Source organism: Symphodus melops, assembly GCF_947650265.1.
Source record: "Symphodus melops genome assembly, chromosome: 11".
Lineage (NCBI taxonomy): Eukaryota > Metazoa > Chordata > Actinopteri > Labriformes > Labridae > Symphodus > Symphodus melops.
The window spans coordinates 8,453,762-8,466,368 of record NC_136701.1 but is presented as its reverse complement, the minus strand read 5'-3'; the positions used below and the strand labels follow the sequence as shown (position 1 = coordinate 8,466,368).

The 12,607-nt window shown below is 37.9% G+C and overlaps 1 protein-coding gene across 1 annotated transcript; it reads right to left on the bottom strand.

Moving 5' to 3' along the window:
- Positions 1-6,042, bottom strand: LOC306831184 (calpain-1 catalytic subunit-like). The gene is made up of 22 exons (XM_079355131.1): positions 6,006-6,042; positions 5,660-5,912; positions 5,481-5,568; positions 5,227-5,342; positions 4,996-5,129; positions 4,695-4,887; positions 4,543-4,617; positions 4,358-4,443; positions 4,156-4,227; positions 3,823-3,980; positions 3,544-3,701; positions 3,316-3,327; positions 2,985-3,187; positions 2,706-2,814; positions 2,553-2,624; positions 2,387-2,444; positions 2,219-2,274; positions 2,007-2,075; positions 1,786-1,864; positions 1,562-1,675; positions 583-635; positions 1-169 (listed from the first exon to the last, which is right to left on the bottom strand). The coding sequence occupies exons 2-22, from the start codon at positions 5,888-5,890 to the stop codon at positions 143-145; spliced, it is 2,163 nt and encodes a 720-aa protein (XP_079211257.1). The 5' UTR covers positions 5,891-5,912; positions 6,006-6,042; the 3' UTR covers positions 1-142.
- Between the last annotated feature and the right edge of the window lie 6,565 nt (positions 6,043-12,607).

Below are 12,607 nucleotides of genomic sequence, written 5' to 3'. Positions count from 1 at the left end.
GGATCATTTGATCAAAGAAACTTGTTTAAGTGTTGCTTTACAAGTTGTGCACAGGAAGACATCAAGTTGGGTTGAAACAGTGTTTGGTTGCAGGACTCTTCTCTTGTCTGTGTGTCTCCTGTGCTCCTGTGTCAGCTGGGCTCTAGTTATACATGGTAATGTTGGACCACTGAAACAAAAGGAAGGCAGTTTGCTGAATTGGTAGCATTGTTCATATTATTCTTCACATTAGGTTTTTAATGCAAATAAGCACATTAACGCAAGCATTTAATGTTTTCATAACAAACCTACTTTATTCTGCAATAATACTGGATTCCAAAAGGAAAGTGTGCATACATTTCTTTGAAAGTTTTAGCTTATTAATTCTTCAAAGGCTTAGGGTTTTCTTCAAAATATGTGCACACAAAATATGATGTTCTGTTGTAAATAAAGGGCAGTTCTACATTGTGTGAACGTTTTTAATTTGATGTTTTTTACATTTAAAAAAATAAATAAAAATTCAGTGCAAGACTAGTTTTATATTGCATCAAATATTTTTCACATATGTCACATGGACTTTTGTTTTAAGAAACACAGACTGACCTCATCCCAGGTCAGGTGAATCACTCCACCTGAGGATTTGTCCCCGAAGATCTCTGTAGGGAAATCAAACAATAAAAGTTAGCTTGTTAAATACAACATAAGTTTAAAAATTTTACAATACAAACTTAAATAGTGTGTAGCTCTGTACAAATGTTCAAATATCTTCAGCAAAGTGCATGTGAGCAAGGTTTTGTCTAGAGGGGTGTCATACCCAGCCCCTGAAATCTGATTAGTCACTCCTCCTGGTACCATCTTAAAACCCGAAACAATGACTGGATTATTGCCTTGTTATAGGCGCTTCTATTGTTAAAAACAACTGTTTGGACTGTGCTGCAGGCTGTAAGTAGTGTTCTTTACATTTCAAAGTAATTTCAGCACTTTTATATTTATTAAGTGTTTAATTTGATTGTAATTTTTTAAATATATACTTTAAAAATAAGTCAAATTCTGGTTTGCACTCTGTTATTTTAGAGATTTGCTTCTCAGACACACACAGACCTGAATCACACACATGCACAAGCACCTGTGGACATGCATTCTGACACTGCCCCCAATGGAAGCACCCCCTGAGCTGATGGTGGTTAGGTGCCTTGCTTAAGGGCACCTCGAATACGGCTCAGGACATGGTCTGGCACCTCTCGAACTACCCGATGAACCGGGACTTGAACCGGCAACTATCCAGTTCCTGACCCAAGTCCCTGAAGACTGAGCTACTGCCAGCCATTGCCAAAACTAAAACACTATACAGAAACAGCATTGGTATTATAGGCTAATTCAGTGTTAGTAGATGTAATTTGAGGAGATATAAAGGTTGAATGAATAATATTCATACTTCAACCCATCAGAAGTTTGTGTCCCATAGGCCAACTCAGTAAGAAACGTATTAAAGCAAAGCTATGCTTCAGTTTTCTCTTAAACCTCATAATTAATCTTCAACAAGATAAAAGCAACTCAATTTGTCGGTTGCTATGTTACTGACTTGAAGTCTTCTCAAGGCGCATCATGATAGTGATGAAGCTCTCCAAGTCGGTGGAGGAGTAGCCTGAATAGCGGAAAACGTACAGCTTCACCATCGCATCGTTGGTGTCCAATCCTGATACACACAGGAGGAGACAGTATTGCAGTTAGATCAGTGAACATCAAGCAGGATCATCTCTATTGAATGAAAGTTATTGTGACAGCTTCATTAATAAATAGTGTTACCTGAAGCCTGAATTGCTTTCTGGACCTCATAGTCAGACAGGCTTCCATTGTCATTCAAATCTGCACGATCAAAATGTTTCTACAAAAAATATTTAACCACATTCTTAAAACCACTTTAAATATACAGTCAGATATTTTTGATTACATCAACTATCATGAGCATCATCGGTACTGAATTGGTATGAATATGTACACTTATCATGCTCGATTTGTTTCATTACCTTGTATTCAGTAATCTTCTTCCAGAGGTTCCTAAATTCAGTGATGGTCATCCTCCTGTTACGGTCAACCTTTGCATGTTAAAGAATTTTATCACAAACTTGAACTTATCATCAGAATGTTGTGATTTTATTTGGACATGGCGGTAGGGTCAATCAGAGAGTAAATTTAAGAAAAACAAGGTTTCGAATTTAAAATGTTCTTTATAGGATACATCCACCAGGGCAATCAGTCCCCTGCAGGTTTCATACTCAAAGCCCCATCTGGATCCTGTGAATTATTAAAACACAAAAACTCAGCTAATTATATATTATATATAACTATATATTTAATTAAATATAATTATATAACATTGCAGTTTGCATGATAAAAGTCAACTCACCATTAGGGAATTGGTCTTTCAGTAGTTTGCGGAGCTGAAAGGCACTCAGCTCACCGTTCTGAAAACAGAAACAACAAAACGATTTTGAACTGAAAACGCAAGGAACAATGAACAGGAGAGAGGAAGACAGTTCAAAGATGAGTAAAACCACAAACAACTGACGCACCTGATCAGCAAAGCGCTTGAAAAGGGCATGGACAGAATCCTTGGTATCGTCCTCATCTCTCTTTCCAGGTATCTATAAATAAGAAGTTAATGGATCAGATGTCTTACATTCCTCTAAATGACAGGAAAAGTTTTCACTGTATTATTTTTTTACTTCAGGAAGGATCAAGTTCTCGTCCTCTTTGTGGTCGGTTGATTCGTCTTCATGGTCATGATCATGATCATGATCATGATCATCATGATCATCATGATCATCATGGGGACTGAATGCAGAGAAGAATATGTGAACAGTTAGTTATTATTGTGCATCCTCCTTTTTCTGGAGGAGCCAACCAAGCGACTTGATATATATTTGTCTTCATAAAAGCTATCTATAATTCTGATGAGTTATTAAGCATTGAGTAACTGTCAGAAAGTTTTAATTAGTCCTTACGTGATCTTAGCATCAGACTTAGTGAAGACGGAGAGAGCAAACTCTGCATCCATGTAGGGCTTCATGGTGGAGGGGATGATCACATACTCTCCAGGCACCAGGCTGTGCTCTTCAACAAGTTCCCTGTTGTAGGTGTAAGACTGTGTCTGTTTCATGGGCCTGTTTCTGTCGAAGAAGGAGCGTGGCAGGCGTCCTGATCGTGTCTGTAAAGAATATGAATCTCATTTCATGGAATAAAATGTTATCCTGAGAATCTTGTCATCATTATTCTGTTTATTTAAATGTGAAGTTTGTTTGTTGTGCACAGAAGGGGTGTGAGGTTTGCACTTACCCCTTCTGGAATCTGTTGAATGAGAAACAAGTAGAACAAATCAATTACATTTTTTTATTCTATCCCATATTCCCAAAACCCAGATTGATCATAATGTCCATGAATCAAAAAAATATTTAGTTCCACACATAATACACATCTTCTATATCTTTAAAAATGTTAAAAGTAACTTCATAGCAATTTGTATGAGGAGAGTCTGGGAAATCTGCCCAAATTCAGAATACAAACCTTGTAGACGGTGACTCCAATGGGGTAGGATCTCTGCTGTTTGCGATTCTGTGCCTTAGGTTTCTGCATCAGAGAAATCAGGATGTTCTTGTCTTCTTTCTCTGTCAGATCGATTTTAGTCACCTCAATGCGGTACTGAGGATTTGTGTAAAAGGAAGCTACAGGAGATGAGACACATGAATGTAAATGAATCTTGATTTAATTAGTGGGTTTTTCTGATAATGAAAATTGAAAAGATAAAACAGACATGTTGTCATTAAAAGAATGAATTATGCTCACAGTTTGACCAGCTTCCGCCTGCACTTTTGCCTGAGACCCAGTTGCCCTCGTAAACCATGCACTGCCACTGGCAGGTGAGGTCTCCATCAATAAAGTTAGGGTTCTCACAGCAGATGAACAGCATAAGGAAGTAATGACAGAAGTCTTCCAATTCCATCCTGACAGATAAATATAGAAAGACAACATAAATGTCAGAAAATTATTTAAATATCAATTGGAGTCAAAATTCTGCAGTCCATCGTTGGAGGAGGCCTGTTGATTACATTTGGTACACATTACAGTTTGGCAAAATATGCTTTTTTTCACACGGTAACTTTGAGTAATCTTGTTTACCAGAACTCTCCATCATCCCGGTCAAAACACTTTTCCCGATCTTCTGCAGTCACTCCATTCCACTTCTCTGACCTGAGCACAGCAGGGAACAAAAATAAAAAAACAGTTTTCTTTGTTTGCTTCACATAACACAAGTCTGAAGATGTGTTGCATTATAAGCTACTTTTTTAAACAACATGTAGATGAAAGTTTAATTATTAACTTATCGCTCCAGTCTCCGGTCCACTCCGTTCGGCCCCAAGGATTCATGACTCGCACCAGCTGCACTTTGGAGCCATAATACTGGACCTACAGATGCAATTATACATTAGCAAATTTTCCAATACTAAACTCGAATTAAATCTTATTTGATCCATCACCTTTGAAGCACATTTTTTGTGTTTTTACCTCTGTTACTGCTGTGACAGAATAGGCATGAGCATCCACCAACCCAGTGTTTGCTACGGTGTTCACCAATCTACCCTGAAACAAACAAAAAATAATTAAACATCTCCTAAGATTAGCTAATTGGATTTAACTTCTAAAAAAGTGTCTCTTACTCCTTTCTGGGCAGTCCCACAGCAAATCATTGAGTTGCAGCCAGTGGCATTGTTGAGTGACTTCCACAGCTTCTCATCATGGCCAGCGCCATGGACCTCCCTGAGTTCGTACATCATGCTCACGCCTCCACTGAAATCCTTGCAGGCCTCTGATGGCAGGCCAGCGTTCATGTCTGTGTATGTACCGCACACTCTGCAGGAGACAATAAAAAGTATGTTTGCAAAGGTTGCCCCTGTGAATGGTTTAGACAACTTTGCTGCCTAATGTTCAAAGTGAAGATGAATGAGTTTGTTTTCTTACTTGGCGTATGCTTTCTCCAGCAGAGGAACCCAGAACTCGTTGCCACCCTTAGAGCGGACAGATAGCAATTGGTTGTCGATCACAGGCAAGTGGTCATCAATGACAACGTCCACCCAATGGCCGAACCTCCAGAACTGAAACATACAGGACAGGAGAATATTATGTTAGGAGATTAATACAATGCACTTTTGAGATGCATTGTGAAAGCATTGGCTCTTGTTGATCCTTTACCCTGAAGTGAAAGATCCCTGCATGGTCCTTGAAGGACTGGTCCATAGGCACAACCTGCACCATCAGGCTTTTATGGAAAGTCAGGGCAGAAATGGCAGCCAGAAACCAGCAGTTACCTGAAAGCAACAAACGCTTACTTACTTACTATACTTTATACTATACAATATATACTATATATATATATTGACACATTGGTACACAATTCAATTGAGTTTTGTTTTCTTGAGATTTGTGTTTGTGTTGCCCACACTTACCCACACTGCCTTGACCAAAATCAAAGCGTGAGGCTCCTTTGTTACAGAAAACAGGCTCACCACTGACACCTTGTCTTTTCAAGATGTCCTGTTCAAAACGGTGAAGGAAATTAACTTATATTCTACCTATTGAAAAAACAGTGTATCATTTTCTGAAAAACTGATTTAATGGTACTTACTGAAGGACGGAGCCACTCCACTTGCGCTTCACGCCAGCTGGGCATTTCGGGCAGGTCTCCCAAGGAGCTGTTGTTTGGTGGGAAGGTGCTGTCCACAAACAGGGCTCCTCTGCGGACATACCTGTCCTTCAGCTGGGCAAAGTCCTGGTTGTTGTACTTGGCAGGGTTGGAGCTGCTTCCCTCGCTGCCATCTTGGTAGCGCAGGTTGATGATAGAGGTGCATCCAGGCATGTTGACAAGAGCTTTAGACAGACTGAGGAACAAGAAGTAAGACACAATGAAAAAATCTGAATCTCATTTGATATGCAAAAGCTTTTAAAGCTTCAGAAATGATGATGATTATTACCTGCAAACCAACTTCTGCTTCCCTACAAGAGAAGAGACTTAGAAGTGTCTAATCTGAGTTTTGCAGCAGACTGTCCCGTCCTTATATACACACTGTGTTACATAATTCCATGGTCAGACCCTCCCCCAGGAAGGTATGGACAGAGGTAAAATTACAGGGAATGACAGCTTTCAGGCCTAAAAAACTGGTTTACAGGTGTAAATCATTCCCTCCAGTTAAGTGTTACCTGACTTTCTCACTGTTACTGAAATTCAGCATTAAATGAAGAGAAAATACGCACAGCCTTAATAATTTGTAAAACAAAGATTCCTGCATTTAAGTGCACAAGAAGAGACCTTTGTATTGGTGCAGGATATTTTCATCAATTATTCTTCTATAAAGTGTCTTGAAAAAATAATTATGTGATTTCTGTTTTCTTTACTCCAATTTGGGTAATTAGTGAATATTACCCTTCAGCTAATGTCCGTCTGAGAATTGTCATGCCTGTCATGACATCTACAAGAGAAAAACGTGTCAGTGTCAAAGCTGAGTTCAAGAAGCAAGAATCAAGGCATTCATGATGTTAAAAGAAAAAAAAGATAGACATGCCTTCAAAAAGAAAATTAAAAGAAGGTGTGAAATGCCCACACAATAAAGGTAACAACTTTACCATACATATTGTTTACAACCCAAATAGCCCTGGGAAAAACAGATGGAAAAAACAAAACAGACTTTTCACCTGTATTTCTGGGAATATTACTGCAGTTATATAAAGTTTTGAAGCATCTTTTATGGCACAAATGTTTAAAAATGTCCGTAGTCCAAGACTTAATAATACTGATATCTGCAAGAATAACTACTACATTTTAGGTCTATATATATTCATTAAAAAATTGAGTAAGTAAAAATTCTTGTTAATGAGTCAGTTTGGATCTGCTCCATGCTGCACGCTTCCACCAGCTTTCAACTCAGTGCCTTGTTTCGGTGGTACTCTAGGTAATCCCACATGCCTCTATCTTTTTGATAATTACAGGTCTGTTGCAAACTACTTGCCATGTTGATTATGAAGACGTAATTTAATCACAAAGTAGAAGGTGAAGCTATGTGAATAATAAGTGTGTGTCAACCAGCTGCAAGAACAATGTGTTCCTCTTAAACCTGACATATGACAATCAACATGGTCTTGTTTTGTTTGCTCACTTTTTTCCTCTCAGGTTTACAGCTGCCCTTGGCAAAATAGGTCTAGACAAGCTATATATCCCTGAAGCATACAGAAAAGGGTCTCATAACTTGCATTTTTAGTGCTGCAGTACAATATGCAAATCCTCCTATGGAATGGCCTGTTGTTGACACAAGAGACACACTTTTGTCTTTTACAGGATTAAGTTCACTAATGTAATGACAAGCCCTTTTATGTACACATATAAAACTAGAACTCAGCTGACGTTATTATGCTTTCTGACAAATTTAAAACCACAAACACAAATAGAAGTGACACATAATTCTCTGCCAGTGGCATACATGTCAGTACACATCTCAGGACATTCTTTGCTATAATCTATTCAGTACTTAAGAGCACCTTTGGGGCAAATTCTTGCTCACCAAGTTGTAAAAAATGCACTGCTTAAAACTAGCTCTTATTATGTGTTTTCTCACATAACTTAAGCTGTGTTTTGCTCAATCTATGTTTAGTGGGGAAACTAAGTGGAGGCAGGGGTAATGAAAGACTGCATACAAGTGTTTCACCAAGAATTTTGATACTCTAAATTAAATACTAAATCATGGACAAATAGATGAACATTATTTTTTGTAGAAGCAATAGCTTGATGAACATCGAAAGGTCATCATGGACTTAATGGGCAAAATAAAAGAACTGAAAAACTAAATACAGATAAAAGACAAAAAAAGCTATGTTGGAGACCTGGAGCATGAATGATATCATTTTCAGCGGCTTAGATATGAAGTCCAGGTCATATCCCATGGCAGTCCGAGCTGATGGAGAGCCCACATCAGTAGCAGAATATTGATCTTAATTCCCTCAAATAGCCGTTGATCAACTCCCTTGACAGCAAGGGAAAGAATATGGACAGCAGAGATATTGAGGCATGTCATCCTCTGCCCCAACAAGACAAAAGCATGAAACCAGCCACTAGTTTGTAATGTGAGAAGGAAATGGAAGATAGCATTGGTTAAACAGACGATAAAGCTCAGAGGAACAATTGTGTCTAAATGATTACCCGATGAAAAAAAACACGCTGACATTGCCAGGAATGCAGATATTTTGAGGAAACAATGCAGGATATAATCAACATGGTCAGAACAACTGCAAGATCTTCATCAAACTGAAAGGATCACGAGGAGGCCAAAGTGTTGATAGATAATAAAATGGAAACTTGACTTACAAAACTCGACTGGCCAAAACAGCTGTAATTTCCCTTCAACTGGATATTTTGAACAACAATTTCTGATGCCAGAATTGGAAATGCTTGGACTAAAACCCATGAATTCAATGATCATTAATATCTAGCTATTGAAAATTAAGTTGACCCGACAATAATTTTCACATCAACATGCAGAAGCACTGTGCATACTGAAGATCAGTTCACAAAAACTTACAAACAGCAGGAGTAATATCAATTTTTCACTTCAACAGTGGGATCCTGAATTCAAACTTTTCAAAAATCACTGTTTAATGTTAAAGACAATTAAACAAGCAGTTTAATGCAGCTTTCCCCTGAGACCTGGCTTTACCATGAGCAAACTCACTAGAGTAGCTCTCTACATTAATAGAAACTAGAAGTACGAAATATTGACAGTATGTCTTTAGCAGTCGATAAAATTCTGGAATACAGTGGAAATACAAACCGAAAAAAAAAAAAATCCCAAAATGTAATAATGTATAGTAATGTATACAGCACTCCTGGATCATGTGTCCATACATTTATCAGTTGGTGGGTATGTATGAAAAAAGGAATAATAAGAAAAAGCTTTCTTTTTGTGGGGACTTCAATATAGACTTGTAAAACCCACTACTGAATAAACAAATTCCCTGTACAGTATAAGTTTAGTTTAGTTTATTTTATTGTTTATTTTTGGGATATGAGGCTGCCCAAACCATATTACAGTAGTTCAAGTAAGGAAACAAAAAGCTGTAGTATAGGGTTAGATGTGCAGAAGGATGGATTAGAGGACATACTTTTCTGAGTATGCCAATCATCTTCAATCACAAGAGTCAAGACCAACTCAAATAACAACATACATTGCTACACTAATTGACAACATTTTTACAGATGTAATTGATGAGAAATTAAACAGTGGGAAAAACACAAGTGGCCAACCGCCATTGTGACCAAAAAGACTAAATCAGAGACCCCAGAAAATGAGATTAAGGCTTACAAAATGATAAAACTGAACAGGCAATGACCAGGACTGCTTAAAAATGTATGTGGAAGATTGATCTAAAGAAAGCAGTGAACCAAAATACTGTCAAAAAACCTTGGCTTACAAAGGGAATATTAAATGCATGTAAGAAAAAAAGAGTTTGTAGTTTCTCAAGTCCTTGACGTTGATGTGTAGATGATGAAGAAATATCCGCTGACACTGACTTGCTTGTAATGTAAGAAATTTATTTGCAAAGTCAAGAAACAGCATCAGTCCAGGTTAGCCGTGATACCTGGAAGAGTCACCAGCCAAATGTGAACCCTCATGAACAAAGAAAGACACTAGTCGTTATGATTTGGGGTTTTTGTGTTGTCCTCGTGTGTTTGTTGTTAGTTTTTTCCCTGTCTGTCAGATCCTCCTGTGCTCTCCTGTTTCCCCTTGATTGAATTGGTTTCAGCTGCACACCCAGGTGTGGCTCATCTCAACTGCTCATCAGCTCCTGCTCTTAAACCGGCTCTCTACATGCAGCCGGCGCCAAATTATTGTCAACTCACCGTGGTATCGTACCTCCTAATCAGGCTCCCTTATTTGGACTTAAGACAACAAATGTTACCCTCTTTAGGCTTACTCTGAACTTATGGCCTTAAGATTTACAATTCCATGCAGAGTTGACTTTTATTATCTCTTCCTAAGGGTCAACACCTGTTTAGACCAAAATGTTATCCTACTCAGTCTTAAGGAAACAACCCCTAATAAACCACTTCATTCTCTTTGGTATTAAACCAAGCAATTCTCTCAACGGCCCCACTGCCCATGGCGACCACTTTTCAGCACTCCAAGCCAATTAAAATACAAACAAAATCAAATAACTTTATTGGATAACATATAAAAATTCATACAATAAGACCCTCAGAAATAAAATCTAAACTTTTTTGTCCAAAGTCAGGCTGGTCGACCCATCGAAACTTTCAATGAACCTGTCCTTACCTATCACCACTTTCCCTAAGGATCCACGACAAAAGAAATAAAACACCTGAGGTTTTAATATATACATCTCACACAGTTTCCAAAAACACCAATATTAACTCTAAATAATATATCCCACTAAAACATCTAATGTAAAGTACTAAAGAAAAATAGATAGTAAAAAAGACATCAAAATATTGCTTTGTAGGGGTATCAGCTTCTTCCATTGGACTGCAAAGATTTTTCATTCAAACCCTCTCATCATGATCTCTCCATATTCTGAAGAGAATCAGTAAAATGAATTAATTCTGCAATTTACTGGAGGATAACAAGAATACCATAAAACACATAGAATGTACATTGTAAAAAAGAAAAAAACAAACAAAATAAAAGACTGGCAGCTACAGTGTGGAGACAAATGAAGGGCATCAGAAGTATAAGAAGACTGTTTCATATGTATTTATTCATTTTGCTTCCTCTCTCTTTCTCTCTTGTTCACAGTCCCTTCCTGCTTCAGTGATCAGCTGTTTATGGGCATTTTACACTTATAAACCAAAGAGATCTAGCAGCCACCTTGATTGACCAACTAACCTGCTGCTGGCAAACTTTCAGTCTGTTCTCCTCTCTGCTGCTTTCAGTTTGCCATTTCAGCGTGGATCAGTGCAATCTTCTTTAACCCCGGTCACTTTCAATCCATCTCATCAGTCCAAGTTCAGCCCCTTGGAAGTCCACCCCTCATCACATCCTGTATACTCAACAACCAGTGTCTAGGACTCCATTAGGAATCCCTGCTGTCTGCCTCTTTACCCTTTTGAATTCATGAAGACATCATAATGAAATGTGATCTCCAAAGACATCCCACATTTTTTTTTAACAGGAAGGGGAGAAAAGTTACAGTTATGCTAAAATGAAGCATGTTATTAGCACATACATTGCTCTCTGCCTCAGCCAATATAGTATGTGTTTACTCATGTTCATTTTGTGTTCATAAGTAGCCACATCTTGAGGTTGCATTTCCAAGGTAAACAGTTTGGACAGATCGTTTGTTTGTAATGCAAGTATGCAAATATTTTCAGTTAAGTCTTTAAACTCTCCGGCAGTGTCACGCCATACATTGCTAAATACATAATGTGAGTTATGTGAGAGGACTCATGACAAAAAGCTTGCTTAAGACGTCATGGTTTACACCTTGTTTAGCAGGAATTTTCCTCAAAGGCATCCCTTAGTTCCACAATACCTTACAAAAAGATATGTACACCTGTACATGTACATGTGCCTTGAAATGAGTCCTGACTTCTAAAAAATGTTGACATGCTGATTGAAGTATAGCTGGTAAACAATGTTTACAAGTGATTTATGACCATAGAATACAAAACTACTATGTGCAATAAGCATGAAACATTATCAATTCCTCTGTAGCTTTATATTATGATTCATGATTCTCATGGTTCTATTAATATATCTGCAACCATAGAAAGTAGCATGTGGTTTACTTCCTTGTTACTTTCCTTGAATTTTTGTCTCATTTTAAGCTCGTAATTACTCGTCCCAACATCATCATTGCAATTATTTTCCGTTTTACATGTTTTCAAATTTATTCCTAAATCTTCAGCCTCAGTTTAAAAAAAAAAAAATGGAGTCATCAAAAAGAGTACTTACACAAAAAATATTATTGACCTTAAAACTGCAAGATAAAAAGTTGGGAGATCTCCAAAGTGAACAACATACTTTTAGTTTATGTTTGACCAATCAGCAGCAGATGAGAAGCAGTCACTATCAAAGTAATGGACAGGCCAACAGACACCTGCAGAACAATGTTGATGGTATATTTGACAATGACTCTGCATGCATTATGGGAATCCTGTTCTAATGCCTTCACCTTGCTTGTTTTTATTACAGCAGCAAAAATGTGCTTACATTAGACCAGTGGTTCCCCACCTTTTTGGGCTTCTGACCCTACTTTGACTTTACCAAACTCTGGTGACCCCAGGCATCCAAAATACACATTCCTTTTTGAGCATGTTTAGGCGTTTTTGTAATTTGGATTTAGGAAGAAGAGCTAGGATTACATTTCTGGCCAATTGGCGACAGACAGAGAGAGGGACTGAAATTTTCTGGCTTTGGCATTGGCCCACAGTAGCCTGTGTTCAATATATTTTCAAATACAATATATTTTGTATTGATCAATAAATACCCCGAGGTTGGGGAAGCATGCATTAGACATTTTAACAACATTCAAAATGCAGAGATACTTGCCGTAACCCTGGGCTTTCTAG

Coding starts and splice junctions, on each gene's coding strand:
- LOC306831184 (XM_079355131.1), bottom strand. CDS start 5,890: ATGCCTGGATGCACCTCTATCATCAACCTGCGCTACCAAGATGGCAGC. Junction 5,569..5,659: donor TGGAGTGGCTCCGTCCTTCA/GTAAGTACCATT, acceptor CGTTTTGAACAG/GACATCTTGAAAAGACAAGG. Junction 2,815..2,984: donor AAGTCTGATGCTAAGATCAC/GTAAGGACTAAT, acceptor CTCTGCATTCAG/TCCCCATGATGATCATGATG.